The sequence below is a fragment of the Podarcis melisellensis genome, assembly GCF_964234715.1.
Source record: "Podarcis melisellensis genome assembly, chromosome: 17".
NCBI classification, from domain to species: domain Eukaryota; kingdom Metazoa; phylum Chordata; class Lepidosauria; order Squamata; family Lacertidae; genus Podarcis; species Podarcis melisellensis.
Genome location: NC_138534.1, coordinates 25,695,749 through 25,720,049, shown reverse-complemented (window position 1 = coordinate 25,720,049; position 24,301 = coordinate 25,695,749). Strand labels below are relative to the sequence as shown.

The following is a 24,301-nucleotide window of genomic DNA, read 5'->3' as shown; positions in this document are numbered from 1 at the left end:
ATACAAAAGGGGATTATGACAATTTCTCTTTAAGGAAGTCATTCAAAAATGACTTTCAAAGGCAAAATGGTACATTTCCAGTTCTAGAGCAATTAAAACAGGAATAGAATGACTTCTCAGGGATTGGGTCTGTACTGATTACTTATATTGTCTAGGCTGTCTTTAGTCTACTTGAACTTGGTATTTGGTCTACCTGAATTGCACACAGGTATGATATTGGAACAACTTTATAGGTTTGGCCAAATTCCCTCAGAAGTAATGTTGGTGCACAGTTCTTCAATTCTGCTTTTTAGGGGGGTGCTTTTGCAGTTACAACTCTGGAAAAAATACCATTCAGAAGTAATAATAATAATTTATTTATTTATACCCCACCCATTTGGGTGGGTTTCCCCAGCCACTCTGGGCAGCTTCCAACAAAATAGAAAAAATACAATAAAACATCAGATACTAAAAAATTCCCTAAACAAGGCTGCCTTCAGATGTCTTTTAAAAGTCAGATAGTAGTTTATTTCCTTGACATCTGATGGAAGAGCATTCCACAGGGCAGGCACCACTACCGAGAAGGCCCTCTGCCTGGTTCCCTGTAACTAGTCACTATGTGGTACATATTGTCCTAAGAAGTGTCCTAAATCAAACCTTTTAGGTCAATTGGATCATTGTTTTCATTGTTTAAATTCTAGAGAAATTTTTATATGTACTGTAACATGGTTAAATTGTATATGTATCTTTCATTCTCTTTTCAGAGCCTTATGAATACCAATAAGGAAGAGATGCGGGAGCTGGCTGCTCTGTTTTATTCAGTAGTATTGTCGACAGTGTCAGAAAATGAATTTAAAACATCAGTTCAGCACCTGATAAAAACAGCAAAAGACAATCATGTAAGCTTAGTCCTCCTTGTCTGTTATTCTGTGTTAACTTTTATTAATGACTGTGACAATTAGTAAAGGTACTGTAGGCCCCAGATGATTTTCTTTTAATCTAAAGAAGTTGAACCAATATTTTGGAAAGCAGTGATTTGTCTATAATTAAAATAGGCAAACAAATTGGGGAGGAATCATTTTGTTAGGCAAGTTATGATTTGAAAAAACAGAATGCATCATGTCACTAACTTGAATTTAATTTAATTGTATGCCAGATGTTTAAAGATATCCTTACAATTCGGCGTTTGTAACAGATAATATTTATTAAAGGGTTTTAAGTGTTGTAGAATTAATGGAGGCTGCTGTTTTAGATGAGTTAGATAACCAATAGAAAGTCACATCACTGCTTTTATTTGTATGGAGAGCTTATGATGCCCTGGTATATATCCTTTAGTGATTTGCATCTGCTTTAGTAAGATTGTTGCTTTTTATCTGCAGAATCTGGAAATGCAACATGGATCCTTGTTGGCTCTGGGATTTACAGTTGGACGGTATTTGTCAAAGAGAAAAATGAGGATGGTGGAACTGCATGACTTGGAAGATCCAAATACCATTGTTGCCCCAGAACAAGACCAGTTGATAAAGTCAACGACAGAAACAATCGGTCAGTTTATGCCTTTTGTACTTTGCCTGTATTCTTGACTCATTTGGTTCCATTTCTCTAATCTACACTGTGCGGACAAACAGGGGGCTTTGCTAGAAAGCTCTCATTACACACTAGTAATCTTAAACCCACTACTTAGGAATGGGCACTATGTTTTGTTTGTTGCTTTGGCATCAATTCATACCGTGAGATTATGTTTTGTGTTGCCTGGTTTGCACATTGCACTAAACCATACAGTGGTATGAACTTGCTGGAACTTCATCTTTCCCCAGTTATTCTGCTGCTGCCCTGAACTAAGCCATTAAAGGTAAAGGGACCCCTGACCATTAGGTCCAGTCATGGCTGACTCTGGGGTTGCGGCGCTCATCTTGCTTTATTGGCCGAGGGAGCCGGCATACAGCTTCCAGGTCATGTGGCCATCATGACTAAGCTGTTTCTGGTGAACCAGAGCAGCGCATGGAAATGCCGTTTACCTTCCCGCTGGAGCGGTAGCTATTTATCTACTTGCACTTTGATGCGCTTTTGAAGTGCTAGGTTGGCAGGAGCAGGGACCGAGCAACAGGAGCTCACCCCGTTGTGGGGATTCGAACCGCCGACCTTCTGATTGGCAAGTCCTAGGCTTTGTGGTTTAACCCACAGCGCCACCCGTGTCCCGAACTAAGCCATAGTTTGGCTTAATATGTCATCTGAATTTGGGCTTGTCATTTAGCTTTCTCTAGGCTAACCATGAGCTTTATATGTCCTATGGTTTATGGCTCATGAGCTAAACCACAAGCCTGGGTTTGGACAGGACACAAAGCCAAACTATGGTTTAGCTCAGTAGAGCACAGCAGCAAAACTGAGGAGGAGCAAAGAGACTGTAGATCTTCTCTCCCAGAACCCACGTCCCTGTGCATTCATGTTAAGCTATGGTTTGGCTTAGCGTGAGATGCAAACTAGAACCAAGGTTTCTCCAGTTGCAACCAAGATATCCACATAAAAAATTCCAGTTGGAAGAATTCTAGAAATGAGAAATGTATCATTATTTTTCTAGACGTGAGACTATGACAGTGCTCAATATTTGTGGCTACAATGGCGAACTAATTGGTCTCCCCACTTTATGCAATTTCACTTACACGTGTGGGGGCCCAGAATGTAACCCCCACGTAAGTGGGGGGAAGGCCTGTACCCTTAAAATATAAATGGAGTGGTCCCATGAATACAGAAATTAGCTTTCTGTGATCTGAGATACTAGATAAAAAAGCGACTCAAGCACTGTAGATGTAATATTGTTTTTACGCATATGCTGTTACTTCAGTTTTGGAGGTTCTGACTAAATGTGAGGAAGAACTTTCTGATAGTAAGAGTTGTTTGACAGTGGAGCCGACTCCCTCGGAACATGTTGACTCTCGTTTCATTGGAGGTTTTTAAGCAGAGGTTGGATGGCCATCGGTCGGAGATTCTTTAGCTGTGATTCCTGCATTGTAAGGGCTTGGATTAGATGACCTTTGTAGTTCCTTCCAGCTCTACAGTTCTGTGATTCCAGACCAGGCACCCCCAAACTCTGCCCTCCAGAAGTTTTGGGACTACAGTTCCCATCATCCCTGACCACTGGTCCTGTTAGCTAGGGATGATGGGAGTTGTAGTCCCAAAACATCTGGAGGGCCGAGTTTGGGGGTGCCTGTACCAGGCAAATATTTTGACTTTGTTCTTGACGATACCTGTTGGAGAAGACTGGAAGTCTTACTGTCTTTTAGGCCTCCTTAAATATTTGAATTACCGTCTTTTTAAAGGAGATATTCAGTCGACATGTTTGTTTTTATTTTAGGTTCTTTTCTGGATAGTACCTCACCCCTCTTGGCAGTAGCTGCTTGTACAGCACTGGGGGAAATAGGCAGGAATGCGCCTCTGCCCATCCCAAATGAAGGGACTGGATTTACAAAGCTTCATCTTGTTGAAAGTTTGCTAGCCAGAATTCCCTCAGGCAAGGAAACTAATAAGGTAATGTTTTGCAACAGTTCATTGTTTCTTTATGCATGTGTGTTTATAGGTTTACTCATGTGAGGCCAAAAAATAAAGCCCATCTTCTTATGGATAAAAGACTGATTTTTATAAAACTTATTGTCCAAATGAAAAAAAGGGGGGGTTATGTTGTTATTTTTATTGAGAGCAAATCAGTTGAGCATGGATTTAGAATAATCTTTTGGGTAGGCAAATTGTACAGCTCCTGGCAAACACATTTCTGTTGGCTATTCATGCATCTTACAGTATTTACACAGGACTCAAATGTTTTGTGCAGAATTTGTGATCATTCAGCTAGCTTGATGTACTCCTGAGGTTAGGAGGTTTGTCTTCCCACCTACATACATAGACAGGTGTTTTTATAAAATTCCTTTGATTTCTTTTAGATGAAGGAACGAGCTATACAAACGCTGGGTTACTTTCCAGTAGGGGATGGAAACTTCCCCCACCAGAAGCTACTCTTACAAGGATTGATGGATTCTGTAGAGGTAATGCTCTAATGTTATACATTAAATATGAAGGGTTAAGATTGGTATTTAGTCATTTGTGTCACACTTTCAAAGGGGTATGGTTTAGCATTTTACATTTTATTCCTTTTTTTAGATAAGTTGGTGTAGCAGGCTTGCTTTCGTGTTTGTAGATTTTTAATAATAATAATAATAATAATAACAACAAAATATTAAAAGCAAGTTAAAACATCAAACATTAAAAACTTTCCTGAACAGGGTTGCCTTCAGATATCTTCTAAAAGTCAGATAGTTGTTTGTTTCCTTGACATCTGATGGGAGTCGACCATTTCGCATGGTTCCCGGCTCCTGCACCTTATATAAGCGTGCTCTACCTTGTTCTGCCCCGCCCTTTGAGTGACATGTTTTGTGAAGTTTTCGGTCACTTAGAAGTTTTGTTAGAGTGTTAGCTCCCGAACACAGGAATGAGTTGGCAGATCCTTCAGAGCAGTTCAGCAAAAAAGGCACACCTCCCTTTGTACTCTAGAATAGCCAGAACTTTCATGTTGCCAATGGAGAACTGAGCAAGTTGAAATGGAATTCCTTTTGTGTGTGTTTCTCAGGCCAAGCAAATTGAACTGCAGTTTACTGTTGGTGAAGCTATTACCAGTGCTGCAATAGGAACTAGCTCTGTAGCTGCCCGGGATGCATGGATGGTAGCTGAAGAAGAATATACTCCTCCAGCTGGTAGGTTTGGGGATAAATGACTACTTGTGTATGCAATCCTTTATCCCCCTTTTCATCAGTTCAATGCCAGACCAGTATCAGTGGAAACTAATCTCTTCTATTCAGTTTCTCTCCCCCTTCCCTTCTGGTGCTGGCTTCATACTCAAATGCTTAATAGCCACCTGGGATTAAGCCTTTCTCCAGCCCCATAGCCTTGTAATAGGATGTACAGTGGAACCTTGGGTTGCGAATGTGATCCATGCGGAAGGCACGTTTGCAACCCGCAGCGCTGCGTCTGCGCACATGTGGGTCATGATTAGGTCTTCTGCACATGTGCAAGCTCTGAAACCCGGAAGTAACCCGATCTGGTACTTCCGGGTTCAGCGCGGTGCGCAACCCAAAACCGCGTAACCTGAAGCGTCTGTATCCCAAGGTACCACTGTAATATCTTCAGTTCATAATTGAGAGGAGAAAAGCACCTGCAGTTAAACATACCTGGTTTTCCAAATTTGCGTCAAGCCTTTTTGTCTCTGCATTTTATTCTGAGTTTGGGCCTTTTGAATTCTCGCTTGATGCTGAATGTACCTCGGCGAGGCCTTAAGCCAAGAACACTGACGCACCAAAGTCATGATTTATATCCCACTCTAACCGTATATAGGGTATGTTGCAGAGTTTTCTAAGCACGAGCCTACAGGAGGTTACCTGAACTTGGACAAAAGTCCAGTAAGGGCCAAAATGCTGAACTTCTAATTTTAAAACAATAAGTGCTAACCGATGGACCAGTTTGTTTCCCCCCAAATTCTTTTGTTTGGAATAAACTTCTCTCCCCTTCTCCGTTTGTTTAATTAAAATAGATGTGAAAGTTAACGACGTGGTTCCCTGGGTCTTGGATGTCATTTTGAATAAGCACATTGTCAGCCCCAACCCTCACATAAGACAAGCATCCTGCATCTGGCTTTTATCATTGGTGAAGAAGCTCAGCACCCACAAAGAAATTAAGGTACGAAGACAAAGCAAATTTTCCCCTCTCTCTCTCTCTCTCTCTCTCTCTCTCTCTCTCTCTCTCTCTCTCTCTCTCTCTCTCCCTCTCTCTCTGGTTTTGGCAGACCTCCTGTGGCTACACTATGCTCAGTGTGATATCTGAACCCCGACTTTTGGTTTTGCTCTTTGGAACAAACGATGTGCCGTAAACCGAAGGGCAAATCTTGATTGCCACTCATGGTTAGTCTGGAGAGAACTAAACAGCAAGCTTGGGTTTGGACGGCACACTTAGATCAGTGCAGCAGCTGAATGACCAGGGAGAAGCAAAATGTCTGTGATTTTCTCCCTCACGCCTTCTTAGGTGTTTTTGACTTAGTGTGACATGAGAACCAAGCCAGCTTCTTTTGCCTCTTTATGTATTATGGATTTCCGTTTGTTCTTGGTGCAATGCCTGGCTGGCAAAAGAGGATTGGAAGCAATAGCGCCTTTTGGCTTTCATGGGTCTGTAACTTTTTTCAAAGCTCATGAGACTGTATAAGGGCTCCTTGTTGGGGTCCCACATCTCACCGCATTCGATAACTGATGCCATTGAATCACAGAAGAATTGTGATTACAAAGTGAAGGATTGATGTGTCTCTGAGATGCATTCACACTTCATGGGGTTGGTTTGATTCTGAAGAAATATTCTCTTTGACCCTGGTCAGATGTTTCTTTCATAAAAGGCAACATGTTAACATAGGGAATGAGCCTTTTTTCCCTGTACCCTTTCCTGTGATTGGCACACCAGGCTAAGTTCATACGCAGCCTTGAATTTCCTGCCCTGTGATCTAGTCCTGTCCCCCCCCCCCCATGTGCAGATGGGATATTGGGCACGGGTTTTCTTCTTCTTTATTTTAATGGAAAACTTTTTCAGATACTCTAGTAGGAATGAATCTAAGAATGTGAGAAACAAGCTGCCTCCCCCCCTCTTCTTTTGCAGTCTCACCTCAAAGAAATCCAAACTGCTTTTGTAACTACTCTATCCGACAGTGATGGTAAGTAGAATTCTACTTGCTTTCCTTTTACATGGTTTGTTTTGCACTTCTCCAGCGCAACACCAGGGTGGCTAACAAAGTAGTAAGAAAAAAATAACATTGCAGTTTTAGAAACCCTTAAAAATGAATCATACAGACTAACATTAGGGTCCTCAACATGGTGCCCATATCAGCCCAGTGCCAACAGACACTAACATTCTCCTTGGTGCTGTCATGGCTCTCCTATTGTTTTGTTTTGTCTTGTTTTCTTGCCTTGCCTTGCCTTGCCTTGCCTTGGGCAGCAGTGGGCTGGCTGTGGTTTTGCCTGATTTTTGTTTGTTTGGTAGGAGTGCTTTCCCATCTCCCTACCTCCTCCGTTTTGTTTGGTTGGGTTCACAAAGGCAGGAAGAGATGGTTATTGAGCATCCATCCTCCAGCAACAGCCGGCAAAACTTGCAGCTGCAAGGGACCAGTAACAATAAGGCAAACAATAGTGCTTCTTAAAACCCTGGGGGGGGGGGGGGAATCTTACTGAATTATAGCAGTGACAGCTCCAGATAGGACTCTGTAGGGAGGCTCTACCAATTCTTACACAGTCTTGCCTCTTGATTAAAAACCTGCTGTTCTCTATTAGAAATGGAAGCCATTATCAGGCATTGTCGATGAAGGAAAAAGCTGACGCAGTGCAAGTTATTGCAAGTTAAACAGCAATTGTATACAGTTTACCTGGGAGTATCTTCCATTGAACTCAATAGGAGTTGTTACTGAGTAGAGTTGCATTCATTTTATCTTTTTGTTGGCTTTGCACTTTTAAGAATCAGTTCAAAAAATAAACTGGACTATTGAAATTGAGTGCTTTTTTTTAAGCATAGCCTTCTTGGAACTCAAATTATAACCTAATTTTTGTTTATTACTATTTTTGCTACAAATATTGATACAAGTAGAAGAGCATTATCCAAACTGTTATTCTGAAATGCAGCCCTGTATATTTGTTTCCATCCCATGTAACAGTAAAGTTTATCGTTCAGCAATGCAGTGAAGTAAAGCAGCTACTGAATATGAACAGAGAGTGGAAATTAAAAGTATAGACTGCTACTGACATGCTGGTTTCAGAAAATTAGTGCTGTGAGATAGATAAAGTGATACTTTCTGTTGGATCAATGTGTAAAGCAGAGACTCTAACTGACCACCATGACCAGAACGGTGGTCTGGGGGAGAAGTTGGTGCACAGTAAACAACGCTCTCAAAGTTTTTACTACTATTGTACCTAGCCAAGCAGGCAGCCACAGGACATGCAATGTTCCCATTCCCCCTGCTGTTCTCCATTTGGCAGTCTAGATCCTAAGGCACCGTCCTCTCCAGTACATTCGTACCTTGGATCCCGAACACCTTAGTACTCGGACGTTTTGGCTCCCAAACACCACAAAACCGGAAGTCACTGTTCCGGTTTGTGAATGTTCTTTGAATTTCCGACGCGGTTTCTGCGGCTTCTGATTGGCAATTTGGTTTCTAAACATTTTGGAAGTCGAACGGACTTCTGGAACGGATTCCGCTCGACTTCCAAGGTACGACTAGTTATGCCCAAAGCCTTACACCGTGCATGCCCTTCTCCAGAATGCACTATGGCATTCTGGAATTGCAATCCAAGTGTGGATTCCCCACGATCTTCTATCATGTGCCAAAAGCACAGTGGGGAATTGTCATGCATCAAGGCAACATTCCTATGCATGAGAGAGGACTCCCCATAACTTGTAGGAGTTCAGACTTTCCAGCTTGATTTTCTGGATCACAATGATAGCTAGTTCAAGGTTGTGGTGGTGTTTCAAACACTCAGCTCATTTGCAGAGCTTCTGTACTAATTCTTATTCGCTATTCATACGATTTTGTTTTTTGTTTCTTGAAGAACTCAGTCAAGATGTTGCTTCCAAAGGCCTCGGTTTGGTGTATGAGCTTGGGAGTGAGCAAGACCAGCAGGAGCTGGTTACTACTCTTGTGGAAACTCTTATGACTGGGAGAAGGTACTTGTTTGCACCTCGTTGTGTGTGGGATCCGTGTCAGAGAAGAGGAGAGTGTGGTTTAAGAGACAAAGCTTTGACAATGAGGGACTTAAATATAAAGAGTGGTATTCCAGTAAGTTTTACTTAGAGTAAGACCCATTGAAATTAAATCAAGTTAGGTCCATTAATTTCAATAGGATTACACTGAGTAAAACATGGTTGAATACCAGCCACAGATAGGGTGTTAGCTGGTGTCTTTGAAAGGAAGCCCTGAAGCCCCTTTGCCTACATTTGCTGTATTTGCTAAAGGGAGGGCACCATTTGTGAAGCATGAGTGTGAAATATTTCACTTAAACCCCCGGGTATGTTTGGGACATGCTGGTTATCCACCATACGCTTATTAGAGACTGCAATTTGGATTGAATGTGGGCTTCCTTGGTGTAAAACCTTTTTGCACGGCGGCCCAATCCTAAATGTGAAAATTCTGGTCTGGGTGTAGAGGTCAGGACTGAATGACCTTGTAGCTCCATCTATCCTGGCAGTGGCGTGATTATGAGCTCATTTATAACATTTGTACAAGTTGGTGTATTCAATGTACATGCTGCAGACCCAAGTCTTATCAGAATAACTAAAATACCGCCAATCAGGTGGGGCAGAATTCAGAGAATAATAATAATAATAATAATAATAATAATAATAATAATAATAATTTGTATCCCGCCCTCCCCAGCTGAGGCCGGGCTGAGAGTAGCTAACATCATAAAAACAACACAATATGAATAAAAACAGACATCAATTAATTAAAATACATCTTAAAATTACCATATTTTTTGCTCTAAAAGACTCACTTTTTCCCTCCTAAAAAGTAAGGAGAAATGTGTGTGCGTCTTATGGAGCAAATGCAGGCTGTTCAGCTATCCCAGAAGCCAGAACAGCAAGAGGGATCGCTGCGCAGCGATCCCTCTTGCTGTTCTTGCTTCTGAGATTCAGAATATTTTTTTTCTTGTTTTCCTCCTCCAAAAACTAGGTGCGTCTTGTGGTCTGGTGCGTCTTATAGAGCGAAAAATATGGTAATTCAGACAAGTTAAAATCTAGGCAGGTGGCAGTTATCAGGTTGGAACTGAGAGCAGTTGATACTTGCCAGGGCCAACTGTTTCCACTGATCATACAAGGACCTGTGAGCAGGTTGGTGGCGGGTTGTCGGACGAACAGACTTTTAAGCATTTCCGAAACTGTCTTGTGCACACAATCTGTTACATGAGAGAGGGGACCCACAGATGCGGGGTCCATTAGTTTTTTACCCTCATCTTCCTTCCTCATTTTGACAGGTGGGTGCACCACTTGACTCTGCCTGACAGGTGGAAGTGAAGTGGAGTCCTTGAAAGCGAATGTGATCTATTGTCCATTATACATGCCCGCTTTTGTGATAGGTTCTTTTGTATGCTCAGAGCTGGTACTATTTTGCTGGTAGCAAGAGTCCTATGTAGTCCGTAGCCCTGTTCAGGTTTTCTAAGCAGCTCACGTAATGGGAGTGTGCATGGACGGGTATACAGTCCCTGCCCTCGCTATCGCACATCATCCTCCACAAGTAGGAAGAATAACTTCTGAAGCAAGGTGTTTTTAACCCCGCAAGCTTCCTGTGGAATTTGGAACCTTGGAAAACCAGGTTCTGAATCAGGCAGGGGATTTGCACGTGTTGAGTAGACCCGCATTCCACTGCCAAAGTGCTCCCCCCCCCAAATTTATGGAGAGCGATGGGAATGGGAGCGGAAGAGCTGAGTCACTCCTACTTGCTTCGTCATCACGTGATGGATAGTGATACACTTGGATAGTAAACACTTGAATAGTTCTCTTATCTTTTAGGGTTGTTGTTTTTTTTAGAAATATAAAAGCATACTTTTTTTCCAGAGCCAGGCATGAAGTGACTGGGGAGACAGTGATGTTCCAGGGATCAGGCCTCGGCAAGACTCCAGATGGGTAAGCTCATTGACTAATTGCAATGTTTGGACTCTGAAAAAGGCTTCCTTGGGTGTGCCCCCCCCCTTCATTCTCTAGAACATGGGTAGGCAAACGAAGGCCCAGGGGCTGGATCCAGCCCAATTGCCTTCTAAATCCGGCCCACGGATGGTCCAGGAATCAGCGTGTTTTGACATGAATAGAATGTGTGCTTTTATTTAAAATGCATTTCTGGGTTATTTGTGGGGCATAGGGATTCGTTCATCCCCCCCCCCATATATAGTCCAGCCCCCCACAAGGTCTGAGGGACAGTGGACCGGCCCCCTGCTGAAAAAGTTTGCTGACTCCTCTAGAACGATGAATATGGCTAAATCTGAAGGTGTTGGTTTCCTCATTCAGTTTTATCAGGAAGTTTTCCCATTTAAGGGTTTTGAAAAAGTACTCTACTGTCTAATAGCTGTTATTTAAATTGACACCCAGGATGCGACTTCGACAATATAAAAGTCCCATTTCCTTGTGATTTTTCCTAGTGGAGGGGTTTTTTTTGGGGGGGGGGTTGTTTAAAACGGCATTAATTTTTCATTCCTGTTTTCCCAAGCCAGGGTCTTTCAACTTACCAGGAGCTTTGTTCGCTCGCTAGCGACCTCAACCAGCCAGACTTGGTGTACAAGTTCATGAATTTGGCCAATCACCATGCAATGTGGAACTCTCGGAAGGTAATTTCATTTAAGGCTACTAAAAGTGCGAACGGTGGAACGAAACGAAACAAAAGCCTGTAATAAGGTGTGCATTCCGGGTCATGCTGTAGGAAGTTGTTTCCCTTTTTTGAACTATGACCTGAAACCCAGCATTGTAGAATCTTAAAAAAATTAGAAGGGATAAGAACATAAGAAGACTTTCTGCTGGATGAGACTAGTGACTCTTCTAGCCCAGAATTCGGTTCTCAGCAGCCAACCAGGTGCCTATGGGAAGCTCAAAACAGGACAAGGGCTCAGCAGCATTGCAACCATTTGTGATTTCCAGTAATTGGTATTCAGAGGCACACTGCTTCCGACAGTGGAGGTACAACATAGCCATTGTGGCTAGTAGTAACTGTTCATACACACACACACACACACACACACACATATATATATCATCATCATCAATCTTTATTACGGTCCAGAGACCCAACAAATCGTTACAAAGCAATACACAATTCATACAGCCTGTTGTTGTTGTTTAGTCGTTTAGTCGCGTCTGACTCTTCGTGACCCCATGGACCAGAGCACGCCAGGCACTCCTGTCTTCATATTTTCATACAGCCTACCTCCAGGTTAAACAAGCATTTTGTTCAGAATATGGTTCTTGCAACCACCAATAAAAACTTTGCCACTGCTAATGTTCTAGCATTTGTCCAGTCTTCCAATAGGAACCTGACATAGTGAGCCTCTGATTTTCCTGGGAAAGGTACCAGCACATGAGCAGAGTCTGTCCTGGTAGGGAACTCCTTTCAACCTGCCATCCAACACTGCAGCAGGAAAGACGTTTAGTCTGGCTTTGGTAAAAAGCCTTCAACAGTTTGGTACTGTCAGGTTTTTAATGTAAGATGTTAACTTAACTTTATATAAATATTTTCAGTAATTCATCACACTAAAGAAAATTAAAAATGAAACATAAAATAAATACTATTTAATACTGGCCTCAGCCCAGTATGCCTGAAGGAGCGTCTCCACCCCCATCGTCCATCCCGGACACTGAGGTCCAGCTCTGAGGGCCTTCTGGCGGTTCCTTCACTGCGAGAAGTGAGGCTACAGGGAACCAGGCAGAGGGCCTTCTCGGTGGTGGCACCCGCCCTGTGGAACGCTCTCTCTTCAGATGTCAAGGAAATAAACAACTATCTGACTTTCAGAAGACATCAGAAGGCAGCCCTGTTTAGGGAAGTTTTTAATGTTTGATGTTTTATTGTGTTTTTAATATTCTGTTGTGAGCCAGCCAGAGTGGCTGGGGCAATGCAATCAGATGGGCGGGGAGCAACATAAAAATTACAATTGGACGTAGCATTAGTATTATTAAGATGGAGGTATTTAAGTTATTGGCTTTAACCGTATTTTTTTTGTTTTCTCAGGGAGCTGCTTTTGGTTTTAATGTGATCGCAACCAAAGCTGGGGAACAGCTCGCCCCTTTTCTCCCCCAGCTTCTTCCTCGTCTTTATCGTTACCAGTTTGACCCCAATCTAGGGATCCGGCAGGCTATGACAAGCATTTGGAATGCGCTTGTGACAGACAAATCTGCAGTAAGTAACGGAAAGCTGTTCTCTATCCCTTCTTTTTGTGATGGTTCTGGCAACTCATCACATGTAAAAGAGTTTTAGATAGCTGGATATTCTTTTAAATGGGCAAGACACTAAGAAAATAGTCCGTGACGAGGTCAGATAAGGCACACTTTGCTAGATGTGTGCGTACACACGCATGCTGTGCATAGTACAGGAAAAAGCATTTCTGGATACAGTGGTACTTCGGGTTACATACGCTTCAGGTTACATACACTTCAGGTTACAGAGTCCGCTAACCCAGAAAGAGTACCTCAGGTTAAGAACTTTGCTTCAGGATGAGAACAGAAATCGTGCTCCGGCGGCATGGTGGTAGCGGGAGGCCCCGTTAGCTAAAGTGGTGCTTCAGGTTAAGAACAGTTTCAGGTTAAGAACGGACCTCCGGAACGAATTAAGTACTTAACCCGAGGTACCACTGTGTAGGGAAGCTGTTAATGTTTACAGTTCATTTTCATTTGATCAGGTGGACAAATATATGAAAGAAATCCTTGATGATTTAATAAGCAACTTGACCAGTAACATGTGGCGGATCCGAGAGTCCAGGTATGTCTTTCTGAAACCATTTGTTCCCATGTAAATAAAAAGTTTGGTGCTTTTGGAAGGTTCAGGGCTCCACGTGTAGATTTCCAGCATTGGGTGATTTATTTATTTTTTAATCTCTTAGCAACAGGCAGGAGGAATAAAGGAATTTGCTGTTAAATTTGCATCACTCATAAGCACTACATAAGCACCTGCTATCCTAAAGCCTCTTTTTGGAGAGGGAAGGGAGTTTTAAAATAGGAATGAATTATATTTGAAGAGATTTGGGGGGCTAGATGAGATTTTTTCCCCCAGAGAAATTAAGAGGTCTTTTCCTCATAGGCATTACTGTTTGGAAAATGATCCTTCTAAGTTTGTTTCTTTCTTAATATTATTGGTTTTGAGAAACTTGGTGTTAATAAAATATAATGACTAAGCTCTTGCCATAGCTGTCTAGCATTGAATGATTTGCTAAGAGGAAGACCCTTGGACGACATTATTCATAAACTTCCAGAAATATGGGAAACTCTCTTTAGAGTGCAAGATGACATAAAGGTACTAAAGTTTTTTACGTGTCTAGTATAAATTGTTCCGTTTCTACAGGACATAAAAACAGGCTTTCACAAACAGTTTGCTCCTGAGGACTTGGACATTTCCTTTTTCCAACTGGAATCACTCAGAGAATTCCAGCTGGTTCTTGGTGTCAGTCAAGCTCAGATCCACTGTTGAGAGTTTGCTTTCCCCTGAATATAGTGTGATGTTGCATACAGGACCTGTCCCTCCACTCCACAGCCAGAACAAATTTTGGGTGATTTTCAAGGCCTATAAAACAAAAACCACAAAGAATCTTAATAAAAGCAACACTTCAGGGATATTTACCGCACATACTATTTCTAGTTATCTGAGGATACAGTTTTGAGAGTATAACGTATCAGAGCTTACGTCTTAACTTTTGAAGCATCTTCATATTATTGGTAAATAGGGTTTGTCTCCAATTACATTCATTAATTTTTCTAAGTTTGGTAGAGCCAGGGTCAAGCTACCCTGGACAGATTAAGTGAGAAGATCAGAGGGCCTTCTCGGTAGTGGCACCCACACTGTGGAAGGCCCTCTCATTAGATGTTAAGGAGTAATTCTATAACATTTAGGAAACACCTAAAGGCAGCCCTGTATAGGGAAGCCTTTTAAGGTTTAATGTTTTGCTATGCTGGAAGCCTCCCGGAGTGGCTGGGGCAACCCAGTCAGATGTGCGGGGTACAAATAATAAATTATTATTTTTATTTTGATCTCTGTATTTTTAATTTTGTACATTAATAAGGGTAATATCATCAAACGTAATCAGTTGTGGTAATACAGAAGGGAGGGGGCTTAAACCTTTCCATCCTGTTTTAAATACCCCTCACCCCAGGTTGCTATTGGAACCAGAGGCCTGTAATTTTTCCACTGTGAGGCTTAACAGCTTGCAGCACCCCCTTCCCGCCCCGCTCCTCCCCTCTCCACCACAATTAGTCTTTCAAAGAGTATAAAGGGCATTCTGCTGGAGGCAATGCGATCTTATTTCAAGCCTAACTGTGATGGTGGTTACAGCTGGGACAGGAATGATCTTGCCATGTACTGTGACACTCACCTCTTCCAGGCCAAAAAACACTTCTGCTTGCTGTAATTAGGCTTGGGGGCGGGTAGCCTATTGGCTTGAATATACAATTTGCCCCCTAGCAGCCTAATGGTTGCTGGAGGTCAGGATATGATTTTTCTGTAAATGGAAGAGTTTAAGACTTCCTCCCTAGGTTCTTGGGAGACCAGGATGATCATCCCCTCTAGCATTTAGGCTTGCAAAACAGCCAGATTTCTTTTTCAAGCCTAATTGCTGGAGTGAGCCGGAGAAGATTGTGGGTGGGTGGGGGGTTGCACGGGGAGCCACACCCACTTTCCCTTGCTGCTGATATGTGATTCCCAGAGAGTTGACCAAGAAGAAATGTGACGCTCAGGCCCCCCAAAAAAGGTTCTTCATTCCTGCCCCACTGAATCTCACTAAGTTTTGTACTCATACCATAGATGGTTAGTGAGCTTGATCCTGTAGCGTGCCTGTATCTTACCTGTCTGTGCTGTGTGCAGCAGGGTTGTTACCGTATTTTTCGTTCTGTAAGACGCACTTTTCCCCTCCTAAAAAGTAAGGGCAAGTGTGTGTCTTATGGAGCGAATGCAGGCTGCGCAGCTTTCGCTGAAGCCAGGAGAGCAAGAGAGATCAGTGCGCACCGATCCCTCTTGCTCTCCTGGCTTCACTTCGCTGGAGAGGCTCCGTTTCTCCTGCTGCTTCGCTAAAGGGGAGCTGCGCAGAGAGGGAGAGCTGCGCAGCGCCCCTTTAGCGAAGCGGGAGGAGAAACGGAGCCCCTTCCATTTCTCCTCCCGCTTTGCTGGAGAGGCACTGAGCAGAGAGGGGGAGGATATTTTTTTCTTATTCTCCTCTAAAACTAGGTGCGTCTTATAGAGCGAAAAATACGGTAACACCTGAACTCTACATGCAAGCCCTTACATTTGCCCTATGGGTCATCTCCCATACTGATTCAGGTAATACGGTTCCCAAAATGAGCAACGCAGGTTAGGACAAAAGCATCAGGATGAAATCCCTCTGTAGTTCATAGTGACTTAAATTACACAGAACAGCTTAAAATCAAAAACCTTTCCCCCTACCCCCCTTTTTTTCTTTTGCAGGAATCTGTACGGAAGGCTGCAGAGTTAGCCCTGAAAACATTAAGTAAGGTAAATTTTCATTGAATCTGCATGGACCAAAGCCATTCCACTGACCTCCAGAATTTCCCCTCCCATCACAACCTGACCCCATGTATTCTTGGTGGAGGCTTCTTACATTCATCACAGCAACACACATGTTCATTCAAGGAGCAGAGCTTGCAGAGGGTCACACTGGAGTGTCTTCCTTTTATTTTTGAGGTGTGTGTGAAGATGTGCGACCCGTCCAAAGGAGCTGCAGGCCAGAGAACAATAGCTGTCCTGTTGCCATGCCTGCTTGATAAAGGAATGATGAATACTGTGACTGAAGTGCGGACTCTCAGGTGCGTTCTCACATTTTCCCATTCTCCCCAATTGAATACCTTGAGTATACTCAGCCAAAGACTCTTTCTTCTGGCCTCCATATGTTCTTAACCGAGATGAAATAGACAACCCCATCTGTGGTTATACTTATTTAGGGGAAGACATTTCTGCACTGTTGTTGTTGGCGTCTGTCTGTCTCAGGAGACAATGGAAGAGTATGCTTTTCTTCCATCCTTATTCTCTGTACCTTTTGCTATAGCATTAACACCTTGGTGAAGATCAGTAAAAGTGCCGGGGCCATGCTCAAGCCACATGCACCCAAGCTCATCCCAGCTTTGTTGGAGTCTCTGAGTGTGCTGGAACCCCAGGTCCTCAATTACTTGAGTCTGCGTGCTACGGAGCAGGAAAAGGTCAGTGCAAGCAAATGCACATATATAAGCAAATGGACATCTGGTTATGTGTTAAAAGCTTTTGTGGCCATGGAGGAATGAGATGGTGGTTTTAATGGAATTAAACATTGTGATGCATTTTATTTTTAAAATGCCACTTTGAAAGGATATTGAACCTGTGCTCCTCCCAGATGTTGCAAAACTACAATTCCTATCATCTGTAACCATTGGGCATGCTTGCTGGGTCTGATGGGAGTTGGGAGTTCAACATCTGGAGGACCACAGGCTCCCCACCCCAAGTTAAAATATAAATCTCAGGTTAACGAAACAAGTGAAATCTTGAGTACAGTCAAATACTTCTAAATCCTCCTCCTGCTCATGGGACTTTTGTTCCTCTGACTCTCCAGACGCTTTTAATATTACCCTTCTTGCTTGGTAACCATATAAAGGTAAAGGGACCCCTGACCATTAGGTCCAGTCGTGCCCGACTCTGGGGTTTTCGTACTCATCTTGCTTTATTGGCCGAGAGAGCCGGCGTACAGCTTCCGGGTCATGTGGCCAGCGTGACTAAGCTGCTTCTGGCGAACCAGAGCAGCGCACGGAAACGCCGTTTACCTTCCCGCCGGAGCGGTACCTATTTATCTACTAGCACTTAGACATGCTTTCGAACTGCTAGGTTAGCAGGTACAGGGACCAAGCAATGGGAGCTCACCCCGTCGCGGGGATTCGAACCGCCAACCTTCTGATCGGCAAGTCTTAGGCTCTGTGGTTTAGACCACAGTGCCACCTGCGTCCCGCGGTAACCATATACACCTTCTGTTTTCTCTTGCTGCTTTCCTAACTTCAGATTCTGGTTATACACATTCTTTTTCTCTGTGTCCTCCAGGCGGCAATGGATAGCGCAAGACTCAGTGCTGCTAAATCCTCCCCCATGATGGAGACTATCAACATGGTAGGTAACTCATGTTCACTTAAGAATCATAGAATCTTAGAGCTGCAAGGGACCCTGAGGGTCATCTCTTCCAACCCCCAGGCAATGCAGGAATCTCAATCCGATCATATATGACAGATGGCCATCCAACCTCTAGTTTCAAACCTCCCAAGGAAGGAGAGCCCACCACCACTTGTGGGAGTCTGTTCCACTGTTGGAACAGCTCTTACTGCCAGAAAAATCTTCCTGATGTTTAGTTGGAGTCACCTGTCCTGTAATGAATCCATCAGTTCAGGCCCTAGCCTCTGGAGCAGGAGAAAATAAGATTGCTCCATCCTCCATGTGGCGGACCTTTAGATATTTGAAGAGGGCTATAATATCTTCTCTCAGCTTATGCTGAGCAAGCAGCTTATGAACAGCATTTTTTAATAATGGCACCAGCATTCTTTAATAATGGCACCAGTCTTGTCAGTCTTTTGATTTTCACCTTTTTATTTTTACTTTCTATAGTGCTTACAGTATTTGGATGTTTCTGTTCTGGGTGAATTGGTTCCCAGGCTGTGTGAACTGACTAGAAGTGGACTAGGCGTCGGCACCAAGGTATAATTATTTCTCTAGGAGGGTGTTTTGCAAGGAGGACAGAGATGGAAAGCACAGACTAAATTATGGCCAGGAAAATATGTATTGTGTCTGCCATATAGCTCTGTGATCGCTTGATCTTAAGATGCATTAATGAGCTGAGCCCTCAGGTGGGGCAGCGACTGTCGATGTGAAGAAAGGCATATGGACATGTGTACACACGTGTGTGTGAGAGAAAGATAGAGAGGGTGCAATCCAACCCCTCCATTGTGCATAGATTCTCTAATGTTTCAGGTACCTAGGGTGAATATCGAAACTGCAAGTACATTAGAATGAGTCACTGTCCGCCTGATCCTATGCATATTTATTTCAAAATATGTGTTCCGATCAATTCAGTGGGGCTTATTTCCAAGCTATTTATTTATTTATTTATTTAACAAGTGGTTCTCAAAGAATATAATATGTATGTTAAAATTGTCAATGAAAATTGGCTTCAAACCAAGTTTTTTAAAAAGCAAAATGAATGAAACCCAACAGTCAAAAGTACACATTCTAAGCTGAAGCTAAATACAGTGGTACCTCAGGTTACATACGCTTCAGGTTATAGACTCCACTAACCCAGAAATAGTGCTTCAGGTTAAGAACTTTGCTTCAGGATGAGAACAGAAATCGTGCTCCGGCGGCAGCAGGAGGCTCCATTAGCTAAAGTGGTGCTTCAGGTTAAGAACAGTTTCAGGTTAAGAACGGACCTCCGGAACGAATTAAGTACTTAACCCGAGGTACCACTGTATTAAAATGCACACCAGCTTCACATGACTGGTACATGTGCATAGGCTTGTAACCTGTATCTCACCCAGCAGAGTAAGGTCATAACTGGATTTTGCTTTTCAATCTTTTCAGGGCGGTTGTGCTAGTGTAATTGTATCACTAACTACTCAGTGCCCTCAAGACTTGACACCGTATTCAGGTGGGTGTGGTTCCCCTCTCCTTACGTTTTGGTTGTTTTTTGTATTCCTTTGTTTCTTAGCAAGAAGCACATTTCCTAATTATAGACACATTAGTTATCTGTGCTTGAATAATCTGGTTTTAACAAAGATGGCGTTTAGATTGGGATAGTGGGCAAGTAGTGCTGCTACTTGAAAGGTATGGTAGCTTGACTGTCACATTGGTATCAGGTGTCTGACTGTTTCACTGAGTTCCTGGGAGATGTGAACGTTGAGTGCTGTAGTCTCTAATCTGTCCTCCTTCAGCAGTGTTAATAACAAGAGAGGCTTTGTCACAGCCTTTCCCTAAATCTTGTGCATGTGGCAAGGGAGATGGCACTGAGCAGCTGAGATTCCTGAAGGGAGTCGCTTTGCTGCAGCCTCAGTTGTTTTGCATTGCGAGAAATTGGATTAAAGCTGGAGTCTGCAACCTAAGGCCCATGGGCCTCAAGCGGCCCACAGGGGTCGTTTAACCGGCCCATGAGCTGCCCCCGAACCGAGCCACCCGCTCGGCGAGTCCCTGCTCGCTGTGCTATACCAGCGCGGTGTGGGGACTCGCTTCTGCAGCACTGAAAATTGTGTCTGTGCATGCGCAGACGCCAAAAGTTGCATCTGCACAGACGCAGATGCCGAAAATTGCAGGCGCGTGCGATCCAGCCCACAGAGGGATCTCCGCTGGAGTGAACCGGTCCAGCTGAGGTAAACCTTTCCAACACCTGGATTAAAGAGCCCTTTTGCCTGGGCTGCAGTTTATGTAGGACTGACTCAGTGAACAGAGAGCCAATGTGGTGTAGTGGTTAAGAGCGACAGACTCGTAATCTGGGGAACCGGGTTCGCGTCTCCGCTCCTCCACATGCAGCTGCTGGGTGACCTTGGCCAGTTACAGTTCTCTGAAGTCTCTCAGCCCCACTCACCTCATGGAGTGTTTGTTGTGGGGGAGGAAGAGAAAGGAGAATGTTAGCTGCTTTGAGACTCCTTAGGGTAGTGATAAAGCGGGATATCAAATCCAAACCCTTCTTCTTCTTCTTCTTCTTCTTCATCATCATCATCATCCTCCTGGTCTTTCAGTCCTTCCCCGTATTAAAAACATCACTGCAAACAAATAAAAATTATTAAAAAATAAATCACTGCAAACGAATGGTGTAAAAGTGTGATTGGAGGAAAGGGATGCTTCTATAATACAGAACTAGCCAGCTCTTGTTTCTGCTTTGTGTGTTTTTACATTGAAGCATTTTAAATAAAAAGCAGTAAGCACTCTGTGGATTAGCCTAATGTAGGGACAGCGAATCTTTTGGGCTGCGTAAACCAGATCTTTACCTGGCCCCCACCCTAGTGGGCCGACTTTGGCAGCTGGGTGGCAAAACCCAGCTGTCAATCACAGGGTGCCATTATGACATCACACGATTGGCAGGTGTCAGTCTCACCAACTGGTCAGTCCCTTACGCGGAACTGATGGGAAGTGCCAAGCATTAAACTGGAAAAGTGCTTCTTTTGCCTGCCTATGAGCTGATGCAGTGGGGAGAGGGAGGGAAGGAAGAACTGAATGGAAGCTACTTCAGCTGACTGTTGGAGCGCACCTTGCTCCAAGCAAAGGAATGATCAGGAGCTCAATTTATTCCCCTGATTGTTCCTGTGATGCCATAGCTGTACTTGGCAGACATATGATGCCACATATGCATTAGGAGTGTGGCGGATGAGCAAGGTTTGCAGGGAAACGTGGGCCAAATTGGGACTTTTGGTGGGCCCAGTTTGGCCTTCTGGCTGTAGATTCTTTTGCAAGGAAAGGGGCTAGCCCACAAAGAGCATAGGCTTAATTTAGGTTCTGGAACTCAGTTTGCCCTGGTTGTGAAAGCCACCATTTTGGCTCATTTTCTTTTTCACGCAGGCAAGCTCATGAGCGCTTTGCTCAGTGGCCTAACTGATCGAAACACCGTGGTGCAAAAAACTTTTGCCTTTGCCATGGGACATCTAGTCCGGGTGAGTGGAGCTTTGGTGCCTCCTCAGTTTTATATTTTATTACTTCTGGGTTTTTTGCGTTCAGATGTTCCAAAATAATTTGAGCCTTTCTAATTTTGTTTCATTTAAAAAGACCTCACGGGACAGCAGCACTGACAAATTGCTGCAGAAGCTGAACAGTTGGTACATGGAGAAAGAAGGTATGTTTGTGTGTGTATGTGCATTTTAAACCTTGTCATTTCATGAGATGATAAATACCGTGAGACAGGAAAAAATATGACTGTTCTATAGCACAAAGGTAATGCTGGTATTCCTTTTGACCCATGCTTCCAAATCATCTTAAAATGAAACATGAAAGGGTCAAGATGTACCTTTCTCTGATAAATTCACCAAATAGTTGATGCTAGTGCCTGTCTCTTCATTGCTTCCATGATATAAGTTTTTTTAAGAAATTAACTAGAAGTGCCATGCATCTATATTAATTTGTGCCCCTACCTAAGAGCAGTCAACTTCTCTGAGAATTGAAAGCCAGGTGGCCACACCTATAACTTTGTTCTTTACTTCAGAACAAGTCTATAAAATGGCCTGTGCATTAACCATCCATGCCATTGGGCGCTACAGCCCAGATGTACTGAAGAATCAAGCCAGACATGTCTTGCCCCTGGCGTTCCTGGGCATGCACGAGGTCCCCGAGGAAGAAAAGGGTGAGAAGGAAGAGGGCAACCTGTGGACTGAAGTCTGGCAGGAAAATGTGCCTGGTAAGTTGATCCAATGAGTTGTAATTGAATACGATTAACCCCCTTGAGCTGCTATTAATGGAACAGAAAGGGTGGGATACAAATCCAAAAGTACATACAGTGGTACCTCGGGTTACAGACACTTCAGGTTACAGACTCTGCTAACCCAGAAATAGTACCTCGGGTTAAGAACTTTGCTTCAGGATGAGAACAGAAATTGTGCGGTGGCGGCGCGGCGGCAGCAGGAGGCCCCATTAGCTAAAGTGGTACCTCAGGTTAAGAACAGTTTCAGGTTAAGAACAGACCACCAGAACTTATTAAGTTCTTAACCTGAGGTACCACTGTACATTGATTTTAATAGTGAATGAGCACAGTCCTCAGTTTTGGCCTCAGAGAATTCCTAAGTCACAAGATTTTCTCTCGGTAAAGATTAGAGCAGTTCTCATAAAGCTAACCTGGTTCTGCTGCTCTTTACTCACCCTGTGAATCTTGTGTTTGTTTTGAAACCTAGGTACCTACGGTGGCATAAGGCTTTATATGGAGGAATTGATAGCAATCACCCAGAAAGCTTTGCAGTCCCAATCTTGGAAGATGAAAGCTCAAGGAGCAGCCAGCATGGCATCCATTGCAAAGCAAACTGGCTCCCTGGTCCCTCCGCACTTGGGCATGGTGCTCTCTGCTCTGTTGCAAGGCCTGTCTGGGAGAACGTGGGCAGGGAAGGTAAGGAACGCAGTTACTGTGCAATGCATTTTAAGGGAGAAGGTGATTAGCCCCATACTTAAGTAGATGGGGATAAAATACATCACAAGCATTTGTATCTTCTTCCTTTTGCATGGATGCCTTCTGTTTGGATATTGCTGTCAAGCAAAGAAAAATTCTGATCTATAATGTGAAACTGGATGGGGCCTGAATATTGTTAGACCTGAATCTTGCTTTGGCAAATCTTTTCTCTCTATCCCTTGCTCTCTCCCTGCTTTTTGCTGCTGCTCTTCACAGCCAGGTGTTGGTGTATGAAATGTACAAATCTGGTTGGCTACAAAGGATAATCCTTGGGTGATGTGAGGGGGAGGCATTTTAAAAGTGCTTTGTAGCTAGGTCATGAATGAATTAGTATTTTTGTGGGCTATATCACTTTTGCATGTGTTCCTTTGTCTTGTTTCCATATTAATCTTTATTTTTTTTATTAAAAAAACCCACATGAAAAGTTGCATTTAAATACGTATTTCTGAGCTTATTTTATCTCAAGATAGGTATTTCTAAAGTTACGTTTTTCAACTGAGGCATGTTTGAACATTCAAAGCAAGAAGTGTTAAAATTGGCGGATAGCTAAGTTCCTATATGCATGTTAGTTTAGGAAGTGCTGATTAGGCCAGTCAGTTGGTATTGGAATTTCTTAAAGATGGGTTTGCTCAGGCTTTGCTACTCATAACATTGTTCTGCAAACAGTGGTCCCTGGACCCTGTACTTGCCCATATAACCATATTTTTCATGGCTTACAAATAACCGTTGACAAGCAAAATAATCTTGAGGCTCAAGACAGCCAGCCAGTATCCTTTTCTTTTATATTTTTAATGATACGGCTTGGTGGCCCAGTGTTAAAATGTAATGGAAACTATATTACTATTGTATGGATCATGGTATTTGAAAGTCTCTGCAATTTCTGCCCTATTCAGAGTAGTTAAGAACTCCTAAGTAACCACTTTCCCTGTGCACTTCAGAAATCCCATGCTAAAAATTCTTCCCATTTCTTGTTTTGTGATAACCCTTTTAGGAGGAGTTACTGAAAGCTACTGCCAGTGTTGTCTGTTCATGCAGGTAAAAAAGTCCATCTTTTACTGGTTCTGAGCTGTGAGCTTTATAAAGGTTGGCACTATTTAATAAGGTGGGCAAACAGTGAGTGACCAAATCTGTGTTTGCTGTTGGTATTTTCAGCACGGAGTTGCAGAAGTCTTTACCCAACCAGCCCAGCGTTGACGACATCCTACAGGCCTTGCTGAAGGAGTGCCGGAAAGAGAACCTCAGGTACAAGATTGTGGCTCTCCGGTGCACCGCTGATGTGCTCAGGGCCACGCAGGAGAATCGGTTCAAGGAGCTGACAGACATCATCTTTCCAATAATAAAGAAGGTGAACTTTCAGTCCATGTTGCTTTTGAATAGCCCACTAAGAATGAATAATACCACCCTTTGCCCATTGTATCAAA

General features: G+C 43.3%; 1 protein-coding gene across 5 annotated transcripts in view; it reads left to right on the top strand.

Moving 5' to 3' along the window:
- ECPAS (Ecm29 proteasome adaptor and scaffold) overlaps positions 1-24,301 on the top strand; it is a 62,353-nt gene that overhangs the window by 28,981 nt on the left and 9,071 nt on the right. For 4 of the 5 annotated variants that reach the window (XM_081893671.1, XM_081893669.1, XM_081893672.1 and 1 more), the window contains 25 exons: positions 744-878; positions 1,359-1,524; positions 3,332-3,504; positions 3,912-4,013; positions 4,595-4,718; positions 5,552-5,697; positions 6,658-6,712; positions 8,595-8,709; positions 10,597-10,665; positions 11,243-11,360; positions 12,752-12,919; positions 13,419-13,498; positions 13,924-14,029; positions 16,187-16,234; positions 16,424-16,545; positions 16,785-16,935; positions 17,801-17,866; positions 18,356-18,445; positions 19,325-19,391; positions 21,293-21,384; positions 21,497-21,563; positions 21,930-22,121; positions 22,612-22,820; positions 23,872-23,915; positions 24,033-24,225. In XM_081893671.1, the coding sequence (XP_081749797.1) occupies positions 744-878; positions 1,359-1,524; positions 3,332-3,504; positions 3,912-4,013; positions 4,595-4,718; positions 5,552-5,697; positions 6,658-6,712; positions 8,595-8,709; positions 10,597-10,665; positions 11,243-11,360; positions 12,752-12,919; positions 13,419-13,498; positions 13,924-14,029; positions 16,187-16,234; positions 16,424-16,545; positions 16,785-16,935; positions 17,801-17,866; positions 18,356-18,445; positions 19,325-19,391; positions 21,293-21,384; positions 21,497-21,563; positions 21,930-22,121; positions 22,612-22,820; positions 23,872-23,915; positions 24,033-24,225 (2,898 nt within the window). Of the gene's footprint in view, positions 1-743; positions 879-1,358; positions 1,525-3,331; positions 3,505-3,911; positions 4,014-4,594; positions 4,719-5,551; positions 5,698-6,657; positions 6,713-8,594; positions 8,710-10,596; positions 10,666-11,242; positions 11,361-12,751; positions 12,920-13,418; positions 13,499-13,923; positions 14,030-16,186; positions 16,235-16,423; positions 16,546-16,784; positions 16,936-17,800; positions 17,867-18,355; positions 18,446-19,324; positions 19,392-21,292; positions 21,385-21,496; positions 21,564-21,929; positions 22,122-22,611; positions 22,821-23,871; positions 23,916-24,032; positions 24,243-24,301 lie in introns of all 5 variants that reach the window. The other variant, XM_081893670.1, reaches the window with a different exon arrangement.